The sequence below is a fragment of the Rhincodon typus genome, chromosome 3, assembly GCF_021869965.1.
Source record: "Rhincodon typus isolate 14 chromosome 3, sRhiTyp1.1, whole genome shotgun sequence".
NCBI classification, from domain to species: Eukaryota; Metazoa; Chordata; class Chondrichthyes; order Orectolobiformes; family Rhincodontidae; genus Rhincodon; species Rhincodon typus.
The window spans coordinates 1742943-1759032 of record NC_063334.1 but is presented as its reverse complement, the minus strand read 5'-3'; the positions used below and the strand labels follow the sequence as shown (position 1 = coordinate 1759032).

Sequence of the window (16090 nt, the reverse complement as noted above, 5' to 3'; positions counted from 1 at the left end):
TTTACTCTGAGGCTGTGCCCTTTACTCTGAGGCTGTGCCCTTTACTCCAAAATATGAAAATATTTTATCCACATCCATTCTATCAATCGGATCCCCTCCCACCTCATCCTTCTAAATTCCATTTAATACAGACCCATGGTCCTTAACCACTCCTCATGTGACAAGTCCTTCTTTCCGGTGATCATTCTTCCAAACATCCTCTGGACCCTCTCCAAGGCCAGCCCATTCTTGTATACGGGGCCCAAAACTGCTCCTATTATTCCAAATGAATGGACAATGGTCCCTTTCTGTGCTGGTAATTGCTGCAGTTCTATTGATGAAGTTGTGTTTTGAATCTGATCTAGCTTTTTTCATTTTTTATCATTTTTTTAAATGTATTTTTTATTATTTAAAATGTGCGTTTGATCTTCCTGTTTACTCATAAGTGCAGAATAGGTAGCAATGACTAAAACTTACTTGCTATAGTAGTCTATTTGACCTGACTGAGTGGATTGGTGATCTGCACCAAGATCTACAGCCTTGGGAAATAATTCTGGCAATTGTTTCTGTTCTACAGTGCAGAGAAGCATAACATCTCGGTTTTCCAATTGTTGTGCTATGTTCTTTATCAAGGTTCTGCTAAGTCAGGGATGTCAACTGCTATTTAGCTGTTGGCTTACGTAATAAATAATCACAGAAATTCAGTCACTAGTTAACAATGGACACTAGAACTATAATACAACACTTGCTTGTTTTCTGTATTCTTATTTCTTTGCTGAGCATTTTGAAATGGGTTATTATAAGCTGAATTAATTGTTTCTTTCCATGTTCAGGATGAACATTTTGATGATTCAGGATTCAACTTTCCTCCTGGTATTCAGGATTATGGCTACAGTGGAAGCCCAACTGAAAGAGTAGGTCTGCCTACGACAATGCCAACAAATGGGCTTAATCAGAGCAGCACAAGCCTTGGTGGCAGCAGCAACAGCAGTGATACTGGTAAACAGCCTCTGACTGGTTAGTTAAAACTAGTAGAATGTTGTATTTGCATTTTAAATCAGAAATTCATGCTTTCTCTATAAACCGTCTAAATTCCCTGGGCTTTAAAACTCGCTATTATTGATTCTTTCATTAGATTTGTGAATTACTGCATCGCTAAAATTATTGATCGTGTCATTTCTTGCTGTTTTTTTTCCAGCTTACTCACTTATAAACCCCATGACTATATATTTGATACTTCCTGTGTGTTATCACTAACACAATTATAGTCAAATTTAACTCGAGCATTAGATACTGTGTTCTGTAAAATAAATGGGCACATCTATACAAAATAAGTTCCAAACCTTCACAGCTCCAGGCAAATACCTTACTCCTTATCTCTGTTGTAAATGTTATCCTGAACTGTGCCCCTAGTTCTAGGTTCTCCTATACGATTGTTAGTATCTGCCCAGTTAAGCCCCTTCTCAGAATCTTATGTCAATAAACAGTCTCAATCTTCTGAGTATTGGCCCAACATTTCTATAAACAGCAACCCATTTCATCCCTCTCCCATCGTCATTCCAACCTTTCCATGCACCTTCTCCCTTACTAACCCACCATCACCCTATGGATAATTTCAGTTTTTACGCATTTGATATTGCTGTCTTGAATTCTGATGTAATCCCATGATCCAGTCACTTATCTTGCACACTGTAAGATCATAAGACTTCGGAGCAGTAGTAGGCCTTTTGGGCCATCGAATTTACTTTGCATTCAATGAGAGCATGGTTGATCTGATAATCCTCAACCATGTTTTCCTAATCTCATTGAAGGGTATCAGTGGTGTTTTATTTCCGGACTGGCTGTCTGAGAGAATACTTCATGTCTTCCCATGTGTGATGCCATTACTGTTTTTGGGCACTTGAAAATTTCTTGTCACCCGATTCAAGCTGATGCTGATTCCAACAAAATCTATGCACAGATTACTTGATTTTAGTAGGTAGCTTTCTTTGCAAGCATTGCCATTTCTTTGTTGACACTGAAATCAAGGCCTCAATATGTGCAGTGCAAGCTACCTTCCCCTACCTATCCATGAGAGTATTTTAATATTTATATTGCATCTTAATATTGCACTTGACTAGGTGCTACACATTCATCTAAAGTAGGAAAAGAAAATGATCCTGAGAAATCGGATCGTGGGTCTTCCCAGTGTGCCAGTACATCAAGTATTTTCCAGAATTTTGCAATGGAGGTAAGAAAATTACACTTCTTTTTCTTGCAGAAATCATGAATATTATTCTTTAAAACTGCAAACCAAAATGTTAAAGACAAATATTCTTGAAATATTAGGTGGTAAGTCATACTATGCGCATTCTACACTCAGATTTGTTAATTTCACAATCAGCAATGTTCAGCCTCATTCGCAATACCTCAGACACTGAAGCAGTCTATGTCCAACTGTAGCAAGACCTGGATATTGACTGGGTTTGGGTTGACAAGTAGCAAGTAACGTTCACGACATGCAAGTGCCAGAAAATGACCAGCTCCATCAAGAGAGAATCAAAGCTGCCACCCCTTGTGACATTCAATGGCATTACCATCACTTATTTCACCACTACCTGCAGGCATGCGCAGACACAGTCACACACGCCTATCAACGTCCAAGGGGTTACCGTTGACCAGAAACTGCACTGGACTAGCTATACAATTACTCTGGCTGCAAAGCAGGTCAGACTCTCAAATGTCTGCAGTGAGTAACTCCTCTCCAGACTCCCCAAATGCACATTGGAAATTCACGAAGACACCTCAATCAGCAGCTTCTCAAGTCATGAGCAGTACCACCTAGAATAAGAGTAACAGATACATGGTAACACCTTCACCTGCAGATTCCCTTCTCATCCACTCTCCATCTGACTCGGAAATATATCACCATTCCTTCCATGTCACTGGGTCAAAATCCTGGAACTCTTTCCTTAGTGATATTGTGGGTCTACCTACAGCAAACAGATTGCAGCAGTTCAAGAAGGCAGCTCGCATCTGTCTTTTCAAGGACAACTCAGGATGGACAATAAATGTTGGCCCAGCTAGTGACTCCCACATCTCTCAAATGTGTTTTTTGGAAGAAAAGATAATGCATGGTTTTAACATCCCATCTAAAAATAGCATTTGTAGTCATGTGGCATTTGCTCAGTGCTGTACTGGAGTATCATCCTAGATTCCATGTGCAAGGTTTGTGCTTGAATGCAGAAGCACTGACTCAAAAGTAAGAGCAGTACCAACTGAGCTATGCTAACTCCATATGAAAGATCATTATATTTGTCTTTGGAGTTGATTGAGATGTGGTGAGGTTGACTTACTGCATAATATTTGGTTACTAATCATGCAGAGAGAGCAAATATTGTGCAGTCAGCATACATATTAATGGTAATGATGAATTGCAAGTGTTGTGAAGCTGGTATCTGCCACCAAACATTTTAATTTGGTCTGAGGCAATGGTTTCTCTATCAGATTGGTTTAGTCTGCACCATGTAGCCAATGTTTGAAAGCTACTGTGGAGCGCAAGGTTTCAGTTTCCACTCAGCTCATGACTATACCAAAGTTGCTACTTTTCTCTAAGTAGAAAGTGAAATAACTGTCTAGCATTCTAACTGGAGAATATTTAATCTTTGTACATGGCTATGTATTGCAGCTTTAGGAGTACGTATTTGATTGTAAATATTGGGCCAAGTGAGGAAAAAGGGAAAAAAAACAAGTAATGAAAATTGAATTTGTCGAGAATTTTAGCAGTTGGTGTTTTTTTTAAACTCTGTTGCTCATACTGTGATCCTTCATTTGTATCCTCCAGTGTATCTACCAACATCATAACAAAAGGTTAAAAGTAAAATTGCCATAGTCCTACTGGACCATAAGCTGCTCTCATTAGGGAGAGACCAGCTGGTGGTGGGATTAACCTGAGGTTCACCATCTCACAGATAAAAAGGTTGAGAACCAGAGCCCTTCATGGTAACCTACCAGCTCATAGCTTAAGCACAATGAACATCAGTAATCAATCCTGGTTATTGCTTTTTGTGTGGATGCCATCATGTTGTCAAGCTTCTTGCTATGAAACCTACTTGCAAGGATATTGAAATTATACCGAAGAGAAATTTATAATTCAGTCACTTCAAGAGAAGTAATTCAAATATAGAAACAAAATCTTGTGCCATTCACAATTAACTAATGTCTTCAGTAAAGTTTGTGTCTGTCAGGTTTTCTACATGAAAACATTTAACTTCAGTTGTGTTCAGTTGGTTCTTTAGTTATCTTGCTTCCATGGGGTAATTTAAGTGCACATCCCATTAGCACATCATATTTCAGAATATTTTGTTACTGCACTTTTTATTATTACTAATTTCATGCAAAGAACACGTTGCTTTGTTTGTCATTTGAATCAAAAATGATGTATTTAAAAATATATCCTGTTATTTTTCTAACTGAGTAACTCTAAAAGATGGATATATTTGGTTAATTCGTTCTCCTTCATTCTTTCCCTCAAAAGGTATTGATGTCCAGCTGTTCTCAGTGTCGTGTCTGTGAAGCTTTAGTTTATGATGAGGAGATTATGTCTGGCTGGAGTGCAGATGATTCAAACCTTAACACCACTTGTCCATTTTGTAAAAATACTTTCTTGCCAGTTCTAAACGTTGAGTTTAAGGATCTGCGAGATACTGGAAGGTATTCAATTGCTTTGTATTTTTTGTTGTAGTTTATAAATTCTCATGTTTGGTACGACATATTCCTGTATTCATGTATGAGATTTTCTTTCAAAATCTTCGGGAGAGGCAGCAGGGTAGAAAGGTTGGCGAATAGACTGCCATAGAATTGGTATATTCTCCCATCTGGCTCAAAGTTCCTGCTTGCTGAGCTGTCATCAGAAATTTGCTGTGGTATGGTGTTCTGAAAATATACAGAGGAACGTGGTAACTGCTGTTTGCTTTACGCTTTAAGAGAAGTATTACAGATAAGTGTCTTGTGAACCTCTTTCTAAGTAATGAAGTGCCACCAATTTTTTGATGACTGAAACATGCTGTGGCAAAGTTAATATTGACTGGAGATTAAATTGCTGGATTTTAGTTGTTGAAACAATTTGATAGGTGTGCAGATTTTTTTTTTTCCCACAGAGAATTACTAAACTTCGTCTGCACTTGTGATCAGTATCTGAATTAAACTGTATGATTGTCATTTTCCTCAGTTTTTTCTTGAAGTCCAGTGTATCTGGTGACAGTTTGCACAGCAACAATGTAACTGCAGGAGGCGATCCCGCCACGCAGAAAACTGTTCCAGCAGCATCAAATCCAATAAATTGCACAGATTCACCTGTTACCACAACAACTCAGGAAGAGTCCTCTTCTGAAGATAAATGGTAATGTTTCTGTAATCAGCATTCAAATAGCCTTTATTCCCTTCTTGTTAGTTCCTTTGCCTAATGTTTTGTTTACCTAACTTATTTCTTCCTTTAGCTACAAAGCTCAAATAATTGATTTTACTCCCAGACTTCCTTGCATAATACCTCTGACATTGATTTATAGATGCATGTGACAAACCAGAAGACGACTAACTGTGTTTTTATTCTTCTTGTGATTTTCATGTCATTTGGTAACCCATTGGAAGTACACATCTATATCCTATTACTTATCTGTTACTAAAAGTTTGAGATTTTAAATGTACCACATTCATACTATCAACAACTTCATGTCGATCAGCTTTTCATGGATATTTAAACAAACCTGGAGCTCTGATTCTGCTTTATGCAATTCCCTGGTACGGGGGGGTCCTGATTTACCAACATCTAACTTAACACTTGTATTCATGAATGCGATCCCATACAGGGGTGTATTAATATTAATTTTAATGATCTAACATACAAACGTTTCCTCATACTTACAAACAGCTATTTGATATTGTCCTGCATCGTGTTCTGACTTGTGTTCAGTTCGGCTTGTGAACAGACTCGAGAGCTGAACTCATTTACAACCCAGCAACTTGCCTGTATGTTCCACAGGAAGCTTCAAAGCGGAACAAGATTTTGAAAGCTTTAATAAACTTGAACTGTATTTATGTTTAACAAAGCAAAATTTGAATGTCACTATGCAATTCAGCTACAGGGCAGGCAAAGAGAATTAAAAAGAACATTTGTCAGCTTATATTGTTACAACCAGACCGTAGGCAATGTTCCCCATTAGTTACAGTTCCAGATGGGATACTCCAAGCTGTTAAACTCCTGGGTGAGGAAGGATGAACTGCCTCTGCTTTTATTTTCACCATTCCCCCTTGGTTTGTTACAAGAAGTTTAATTTGAAAAAGATCCTTTCCCTTATGGATACCTTTCTGTGAGACCCAGAATAATAAGGGGAGGTGATGGCCCAGCGGTATCAATGGACTGTTAATCCAGAGACCCAGGTAATGTTCTGGAGACACAGGTTTGAATCCCACCACAGCAGATGGTGGAATTGAATTCCGTTTTTAAAAAATTTAGAATTAAGAGTCTGATGATGACCATGAATCCAGTGTTAATCGTTGAAAAATCCCACCTGGTTCTGTAATGTCCAGTGGGGAAGGAAACTGCCGTCGTTACCTGTTCTGGCCTACGTGTGATTTCGGACCTACAGCAATGTGGTTGACTCTTAACTGCCCTCTTGGCAATTGGGGCAATAAATTCTGGCCTAGCCAAAGAAGCCCTCATCCCATGAATGATTGAACAAAAACATATGTTTTAAAAGGAGCCAGTTTTACAGGCTTTCTTGAAATAACTGAAAGAGTGAGTTTATTAATTGGGAAGAAGTGTTAACACAACACACGTGTGTGTACTCAGCAACTGAGTTGAGAGCTGAGTTCAAAATGATAAAGTTTAAAAAATATATACGAATCAGTCTGTGAATTGTTCACAAAAAGCACAATTCAACATTGCAGCTGTTAGCATTGGTGTTCATTGATGAACAGTCAATTTCACGATCCTTAATTTTCAGATAGGTTGTGATTCTGTTGTTCTGATTCCTTTTAACTGTGATTTGAATTCCAACAAACATGAGTGAGAGAGTCCTTTTGTTGTCCTGTTTTTTTTTTGAAGAAGGGCCACTGGACCCAAAATGTTCACTGAGCTTTCTCTCTACAGATGTTGCCAGATCTGCTGAGTTTCTCCAGCAATTTCTGTTTTTGTTTGTTTTCCTTTTGTCTGGCTGCAAGTTAGCAGACTTCTAGAACTTCGGGGCAAAGTCTTTACCTGCAATATTGGTGACTAGGGGATAGTTCCTGAACTGTGATCTTCACAACAAGCTTTTATCAGTGATACTAATGCTATTGAACGTTGGGGGATTGATGGTTAGTGTTTGTTATTGGAGATGGCCATTGCCTGACATTTATGTGCCGCAAGTGTAACGTGATTATAACATTCTTGTAAGTAACTTTCACAATTGCAAGTGTGCTTCTCTCTCTCTCTCTCTCTCTCTCTCTCTCTCTCTCTCTCTCTCTCTCGCCCCTTAGCGCCCCTCCCTTTCTCACTGGCTCCAGACAGCTACCTAATTTACATCAGTCACATTTTTGATTACATCACACTTGTTTTTAAAAAAACAAGCGCATTTTGCAATTCAAGTTTAAAAATGTCCTTAGTACTTTGTGGAAGTGTTTATTAGTAGTGATTTCAATTTGGAATACATTGCCTGAAAGGATGGTGGAAACAGGTACGATTGTAACTTTCAAAAGGGAATTGAATAAGTATTTGTCAGGAGAAATACATTGTAGGGGTATTGTGGGCAAAGTAACAAAGGACAACTGATTGGGTTACTTTCCAGAAAGAACCAGGGATCGACCAAAGGTCACCACATGTGCTGTACTACTTGTGATGCTATGATTTTATAGAAGCAATTTATTTACTTCTTTCTTTTGACTAGTGCTGTACCAAAGGGCCCGGAGGATTTGCTGGACAATGTAAATGACGATCCTCCAAAATGGACAGCATCCTTAATCCGAAGTTACAGTGTAGGTGGTCCATTGCAAAACTTTGACGTATCTCAGCGGCCTGCACATGGCATTTCAACAACCAGCCTTCCAAATAGTCTACAAGAAAGTGTGGTAAGTTGTTGCTGAAGCTGAAAATGTGAAATACATTAATCTAATGGCAAGATTATTTGGTCAGTAGCTTTGGATTGAGTACAGTTACAGATTTGTCCACTCCAGGCATTGGTGTATTTCCTGCAATAATTTACATTTTGAAAATACTCAAATGAAAGGTCAGTATAATTGATAGGAGATCACTTGTCCATTAAACAAGATGCCCATTTGAAAGTTGAGTTCCTTTTGGTGGTAAGCCCACTAAATTAATCTTGCCTGTATATAACTTAGTATATACAAATGCCAGTCTTCAGCCAATTTGACTCCACATGATATCCAGAAACTGTTGAAGGTACTGGATACTGCAAAGGCCGTGGGCCCTGACAACATTCCAGCAGTAGTACTGAAGTCTTGCACTCTACAACTTGCTGCTCCCGTAGCCAAGCTGATCCGGTACAGCTAGAACACTGGCATTTATTTGATAATGTAGAAAATTGGCCAGTTATGTCCTGTACATAAAAAGATAATTCCAGCCTCACTAATCACCATCAGTCTACTGTCGATCTTCAATAAAGTAACGGCAGGTGTCATCAACAGTGCTATCAAGCAGCACCTGTTACTGACGCCAGGTTTGGGTTCCCCCCAGGGCCAGTCAGCCCCTGACCTCTTACAGTGTTCGTTCAAACATGGACAAAAGAGCTGAATTCCAGAGGTGAGGTGAGAGTGACAGCCCTTGACACAATGGCCTGATTTGACCGAATGCTGTATCAAAAAGCCCTCGCAAAACTGGAATCAATGGGTATCAGGGGAAAGCTCTCCACTGGCTGGAGTCATACCAGACACACAGTTCTAGTTGCTGGAGGTCAATCATCCCAACTCCAGAAAAGCACTGCAGGAGCTCCTCAGAGTAGTGCCTGAGGCCCAAACATTTTAGCTGCTTAATCAATGCCTTTCCTCCATCAATAGAAGAGAAGTGGGGATGTACACTGATTTCAGCACCAGCCATGACTCCTCCGACACTGAAGCAGTCCATGTTCAATTGCAACAAAATCTGGACAATATCCAACCTCGGGCTGACGAATTGCAAATAACATTTGCCCCACATAAATAATAGGCAATGACCATCTCCAATAAAAGATAATCTAACCACCGTCCCTTGCCATTCAATGACATTATTGTTACCGCATCCCCACCGATCAACATCCAGGGGGTTACCATCAACCAGAAACTCAACTGGACTCACCACGTAAATACAGTGGCTACACAGGAGCTCAGAGACTAGGAATACTGCAGCAAGTAATTTGCCTCCGGACTCTCTCTCTCCACGCACACGCACACACAGCCTATCCTCTATCTGCAAGGCCCAAATCAGGAGTGTGATGAAATACTCCCTGCTTACCTGAATGGATGCAGCTCCAACAACACTCAAGAAGCTTGACACCATCCAGGAGAAAGCAGCTCGCTTGATTGGCACCAGATCCACAACAATCCACTCCCTCCACCACCGACGCTCAGTAGCAGCAGTGTGTGCTATCTACAAGATGCACTGCAGAAATTCACCAAAGATTCCTTAAACCTATAGGACAAGCAGCGGATACATGGGAACACCACCACCTGCAAGTTGCCTCCAAGCCACTCAACATCCTGACATAGAAATATATCATCTTCACTGTCACTGAGTCCTTGAATTCCCTCCTTAATGGCATTATGGGTCAACCTAGAGCACGTGGACTGCAGTGTTTCAAGAAGGCAGCTCACCACCACCTTCTCGAGGGCAAATAGGGATGGACAATAAATGCTGGCCAGCCAGCAATGCCCCCATCCCTCGATGGAATTGAAAGAAAATATTTTCTTGGCTGGAAAATAGATTTAAGCCATTAATTCACAACTTGTCCATCCTGATGGGAGGTGCTTCATCTAGGAGACATGATTTAATATTTAGGAAGTTAAACCAGAACTCTTTCTTTTACTAAATTGTACGCACATATGGCGTTAGGTTATGAAGGAAGTTCAAATGTTGCTGAAGAAATTGAATTCAAGGGGAAGGAAGGATGATGAGATGAAAAACTAAAATGGAATGGATTAATTTGAATGAAGCATTTTCCTCTTGCAAAACTGCTTGTTTATGTACCGTATAAAACCTATTTCTGGCTGAAGCGCCACCTGGTGGATTTCTAAACTGTAGTTTTGGTTCTGAGGAAAAGTAATTTATGTTTGACTTGGTGATTTGCGCTTTAAAAATGCTGCCAGATCTGCTGAGTATTACAACACTTTTGTTTTAATGTTGTTTCCCTGTTATTCCCCAGTTATGTGCAGTGCAGGACCTGTCTAACTTTTTCTGGAATTGTTGAATGTGGGGCAGCACCACAGTTGTGTGACATTTCAGGCATTGGATCCTTTTCTTGCTATTATAACTGTTTTTTTAAAAATACAATTAAATCAAGAGGGTGGCACAGTGGTTAGCCTTGCTACCTCACAGTGCCGGGGATCTGGGTCAGTTCTAACCTAGGGAGATTGTCTGTCCTGTCTGTCTGTCCTGTCTGTCCTGTCTGTCTGTCTGCCCTGTCTGTCCTGTCTGTCTGTCCTGTCTGTCTGTCCTGTCTGTCTGTCCGCCTGTTAAGCATTGCAATTTTATCTGCCACCTCTGACAGTGCATCCACTGTGTAAAAACAAAACCCTACCCCTCACATCCCCTTTAAACTTTCCTGCTTTGCCTTAAACCTATATCCCCTAGTAATTGACATTTCTACCAGGGAGAAAGACTCAGACTATCTATTCCAACATGCCTCTTATAATTTTGTAAGTTTCTGTCAGGTCGCTCCTCAATCTCTGATGTTCAACTGAAAACAAACCAAGTTTATCCAATCTCTCCTCCTAGCTAATACCCTCCAAACTAGGCAACACCTTGGTAAACCGTTTCTGTCCTTTCTCCGCGCTCTCCTACTGCCTGCCCGTTTGCTCGCTCGTGCGCGCTCTCTCCTCCCGCTTGCTCGCACGCGCCCCCTCTGTCTGTCCACCTGCCCTCTCTGTCCACCCTTGCTCCTGCCACTCTGCCTGCCTGCTCTCTGTTGCTTATCCTCCCTTTCCTTTTCTTTCTCCAGTGCAGCTTAGAAGAAATGTTGGTTGTTTAACTGGAAGATGAGCTGGGGAGAAGCAAGCCCTTAAAAGGATTTGATGATAATGTTGAGAATTTTGGGAAGTACGTTTTGCTGGGCCAGGAGCCGCTGTAAGTCAATAAGCCCAAGATTGGGTGAAGAGAGATTGATGCAGGACAGTGTATAAGCAGCAGAGTGTTTGATAAGCCTGATTTGATAACTGTTTCCTGGAGTATTGAGGCGTGACTGGCTCACATATTGGTTTAGCAGGTCCTCTGCCAAGGATTGGCTTAATTTTGATGACGTTGTGCAGTCCGCTACTTTGTAGTGATGTCTACTTTATCCACTGTATCCTCTTCCTGTTAAGGAACTCATTTTGAAGATTCCTGAAACCAATTTCTGTTTGAGCGTTTCTTTAGAAAATGACTGCAGTCTTAAGTTTTTCATTAATATTTTGCAGTCATATATGAATTCACTGAACACCATTTTATATTTGTTCACTAGGATTCTGTAGGCCTTAAAAGAAGGCCTAATCCGAAGCCTGTGTCCGTCCCATATCTGAGTCCATTAGTCCTGCGTAAGGAACTGGAGTCTCTGTTGGAGAATGAGGGAGATCAGGTGATTCACAGCTCTAAGTTCATCAACCAGCACCCAATCATTTTCTGGAACCTTGTTTGGTATTTCAGAAGGCTGGATTTGCCAAGTAACCTGCCAGGTCTCATCCTTACTTCTGAACATTGCAATAACGGCATGCAGGTATGTTGGAGATTAGCAGCCATTTCATTTTACACTGTTACAAAATGATACAAAAGTGTAAACACATGTACTAACAGATTTAAGAAAAGCTTCTTCCGTGCTGTTATCAGAGTTATGAACGGACCTCTCATATATTAGAGTTGCTTGTTCTCTGCACCTTCTCTGTCGCTGTAACACTGTATATTTTGCATTCTGTTCTATTACCCTGACATACTAATGTAAGGTATGATTTGTCAATACAATGCATTCAGTGTATCCCTGTACACGTGAAAATAATAAGGATAAATCCAATCAAATTTTTGGGGTAACTTCCATAAGCTATATGTTGACCACGATTTGTCGGCATACCAAATCAGGCATTCTTATATATGCTAGTCATGAATGTAAGTTTTTGTGTACTTTTGTTGTCACCTTGTTTAAAAGAAAAATCATTCTTGTATTATTGTGTATTTGATTAATAAGACAGCTACTAAAATAAATTCTTATAGCATCATGGTACAAGAGAGTGATTTAAAAGAAAAGAAAAAAAAGTTTCAATAAGTTGGATGCAGTGCTTACTGCTTCTATGGGGCACCTCTAATAGTTGAAATTCCTTAAATTTGGGACATTTTAAAAACAACTGATGTAATCTGAAATTGCAGTTGAAGAGCAATAGTATTGCTTTCTTCAGCTTGACAGCTTCTGTGTCAAATAGGACATTACAGTAATCATGAGGGGAAATCAATGATGTTTTAACTTGAGGACTTTTTGAGTAACTGATTAATTCCCCACTTTCCAGTTTGTGCTACTGGGTTTTCCATCAATTTCAACGCTTCACATACCACCCATTTCTGGTTTGGCAGTCCATAAAGCCCAGGCAATGTGCTTGTATTTGTGCTTATGTTTCTTAGACTTTCCTTAATCCAATTTGTATTTTGTGAATCTATAGGTTTGAAAATAAATGTTCTTCACACTATTTGTTTGGTGGATAGAATACATAAACTTTGTATCAGGCGATGTTGTGTACACAAGGTAGCCCATAGACATTTGGATTTGAATGCAAAGCTTACTTCTAATGGCACCAAGTCCATACCAGTTTATTCCAATTCATTTATGTTCCACTGTATCCTTAAGTTTGTGCAGTTCAAAACTGTTGTAAGTGTTGTTACTGAACATTTATTTTCAAGATAAAGGCTTCTTATGCTTTTCATGTAACTGCACTGTTCTATCTTCTATGTAAGAGAATGGAACGTGTTCATTTTGGATACTGTATTGAGTTTAGTATGGTTAAATGCAAAGTAACGCTCTCTACGTATGAATAATATGTGCCACCATGACAAGTTGCACAGCAGTTTTGAGAGTTTGCTACTGTTGTGCTCTAAGATGGCCTGTGCATTGGTTCTGTCCCTTTATTGGTTATGCTTGCATAAACAGATTGATTGTAAGAAGATTTTGTACCACAGTGGTTGTTGATTAGGGATGGGCAATTAATGCTGGCCTAGCCAGTGATGCCCAAAATGCAATGAATGAATAAAAAACATTAAAATTCTCTAATTAATTGAAGTTAATAGAAGCTGATGTTTTCCCATTTACAGTTTATGAATTCACTTGTTAAATGGGCTTCTTTAAATATCATAAACATGGTTCTCAAATAATAGGGTCTAGACCCGAAACGTCAGCTTTCCTGCTCCTCTGATGCTGCTTGGCCTGCTGTGTTCATCCAGCTCTACACCCTGTTATCTCAGATTCTCCAGCATCTGCAGTTCCTACTATCTCTCAAATAATACACTTTTTTTTTCCTCTCCTAGATGTCTCAGTCAAGTCTTTCACAGGACAGCAAACTGGTTTACATACAGCTACTTTGGGATAACATTAATCTTCATCAAGAGCCTGGTGATCCAATGTATATACGTTGGAGAAACAGGAGTAAGTGGCTGAGATTGACTGTATGGAACAGATTTTCCCTGTACTTTTCTATTTGCTGTCTTTATTGTTATTTTTGGACTTGTAGTTAGCCTAACAGTGAAATATCAGTGCAATGCCAGTAGATATAATTATCTCGTACCAGTTTCAAAATAATGTAGTTAATTTCGAAGCAATGTTGATGTACAGGTGACTTATTTTATCACTGTCACCTGCCTGTGCTGACCAGTAAAAGCCCAGGTATGCTAAGTACGTTGTAATCAAAGTTCAACTTGACAAAATTGATATTAGCTGTTGCTGGTTGGATCAAAACCCAAACTTATTTCACTATTAATTCAGAAATTCAGGTAAGGGGACCTGGGTTTGAATCCCACCATAGCAGATGGTGGAATTTTAATTCGATAAAAATTTGCAATTGAAACTAATGATGACCATGAAACTGTCAATTGTCAGAACCTATCTGATTCACTAATGTCCTTTAGGGAAGGAAACTGCCATTCGTACCTAGCATGGCCTATGTGTGACTCCAAGCCACAGCCATGTGGTTGCCTCTTAACTACCCTCTGGGCAATTGGGGATGAGCAATAAATGCTGGCCTGGCCAGAGATGCCCACTTCATGTGAATGAATCTTTTTTAAAAACTTTAATATACAAATATGTCATTGAAAGTTAGATCACAAATGGGAACATGTTCAGCAAGGAGCTGTGAACACAGAAATAAATTGCAATCACCTGTATACTACAAAAATTAACAATTGTGCAAAGTTTAAGTTGATGGAGGCATTATGCTTGAAGAAAACTGTATCATGACTTATGCTACGTAAAACAGCAGCTTGTTAACTGAACACAGTATGGTTTCATTATGGAGTAAGAGAGCCTATTATTTAAATTTCACTTGTCACAGTCTCTGTCTGGAATATTGTCTACTTTCTCTAATTATGTGGTGACTTCCACAATCTAGTATGGATCTGTGTCTGACGAATTGAGTTCAGTGTCTATTGGACTGCTCTGATTAACTCACACCTATAATCTCTGCTCTGAATTTCTCTGTGCATTCTAACACTTTAGAAGAGCAAAATCAGACATTTTAGAAGTTGTTTCTAATGTTCAAATTTTGTACATTGAGTCTCTTATCATCAATGCATGTTATTTCATAGTTTTGCTTGTAAATGTGGATAGTATGATTGTAAAACAACAAAATAAATTGTCATCGGAGTGAATGCTTTTGTATCCAAAATATTAAATTAATCATCTTTATTCGCAGACAAAAATCTGGTTGGTGGATTAACTCCAGATAGTCAGGTGGAGAAGAGTTCGCTGCATATAATTGTGAGGAGCATCCAGACCAATGATGTGTTTGGACCTATATGCCTAATCCTCAAAGAGTCCAGCAAACACCCTGAAATCAAGAGACAAAGGTCAGAAATTTTCAGAACCCTCTGCTGTATCTAAATTCTGAAAACATTATTAGTCTCTGCCATAAACTTTGTTTTTGATACTGATAGGTAGTCTTCAACCATGACTGACTTCAGGTACAGATGTTATGCTGCTCCCTATGTTTCATTGCTGCTGATTTGTTTGTAGATTCTAATGTGTGTAAATCAGAGCTGGACACAGACATTGCCTCAGATTATAATTGTGGATGTCGTTGATGGTTTAGTCTATATCTGTTGACAGATTTTGATTCATCAGTAACTTGACAGTCATTGGAATTATTTTCTTTCTGTATAGGAGTATGTACAGGGAAATTCTCTTTCTTTCTCTGGTGGCCCTTGGAAGAGAGAATATTGATATTGGTGAGTAAAGCCTGATGTGTAGGAAGAACTTTCAGATTTGTACCTTTCAGCCTTCTAGAAATGTGTTTCAACACACTTTTTTTAATTTTAACATTTCATTTCAAAAGCAAGATATAATGTATAGCAGGTAAATATTTCTTATCTGTGTAATGTATTTACTAATGCTGTGTGCTGTGACCATTCCATATATTGTACCTTTTGAGTCATACAGTGGTCCAACTCGTGCATGCCGACCAAATATCCTAAACTGAACTAGTCTCATTTGTCAGCTTTTAGCCCATATCCCTCTATACCCTATTCAGGTACCCATCCAGATGCATTTTAAGTGTTGTAATTGTACCCGCCTCCATCTCTCATCTAGTAGCTTGTTCCATACACTCTCCACCCTCTGCGTGAAAATATTGCCCCTCAGGTCCCTTTTTAAATCTTTTTCCTCCCTCACCTTAAACCATTGCTCTCTAGTTTTGGAATCCCCTACAGTGGGAAGAAGACCTTGGG

At 39.4% G+C, this 16090-nt stretch overlaps 1 protein-coding gene across 1 annotated transcript in view; it reads left to right on the top strand.

The window, feature by feature from the left end:
- Positions 1-16090, top strand: part of dennd4c (DENN/MADD domain containing 4C) — a 135232-nt gene that overhangs the window by 116468 nt on the left and 2674 nt on the right. The window contains exons 24-32 of the mRNA XM_048619579.1: positions 784-978; positions 2100-2209; positions 4496-4671; positions 5189-5359; positions 7884-8064; positions 11643-11894; positions 13682-13799; positions 15061-15214; positions 15528-15592. Of these exons, the coding sequence (XP_048475536.1) occupies positions 784-978; positions 2100-2209; positions 4496-4671; positions 5189-5359; positions 7884-8064; positions 11643-11894; positions 13682-13799; positions 15061-15214; positions 15528-15592 (1422 nt within the window). The remainder of the gene's footprint in view (positions 1-783; positions 979-2099; positions 2210-4495; positions 4672-5188; positions 5360-7883; positions 8065-11642; positions 11895-13681; positions 13800-15060; positions 15215-15527; positions 15593-16090) is intronic.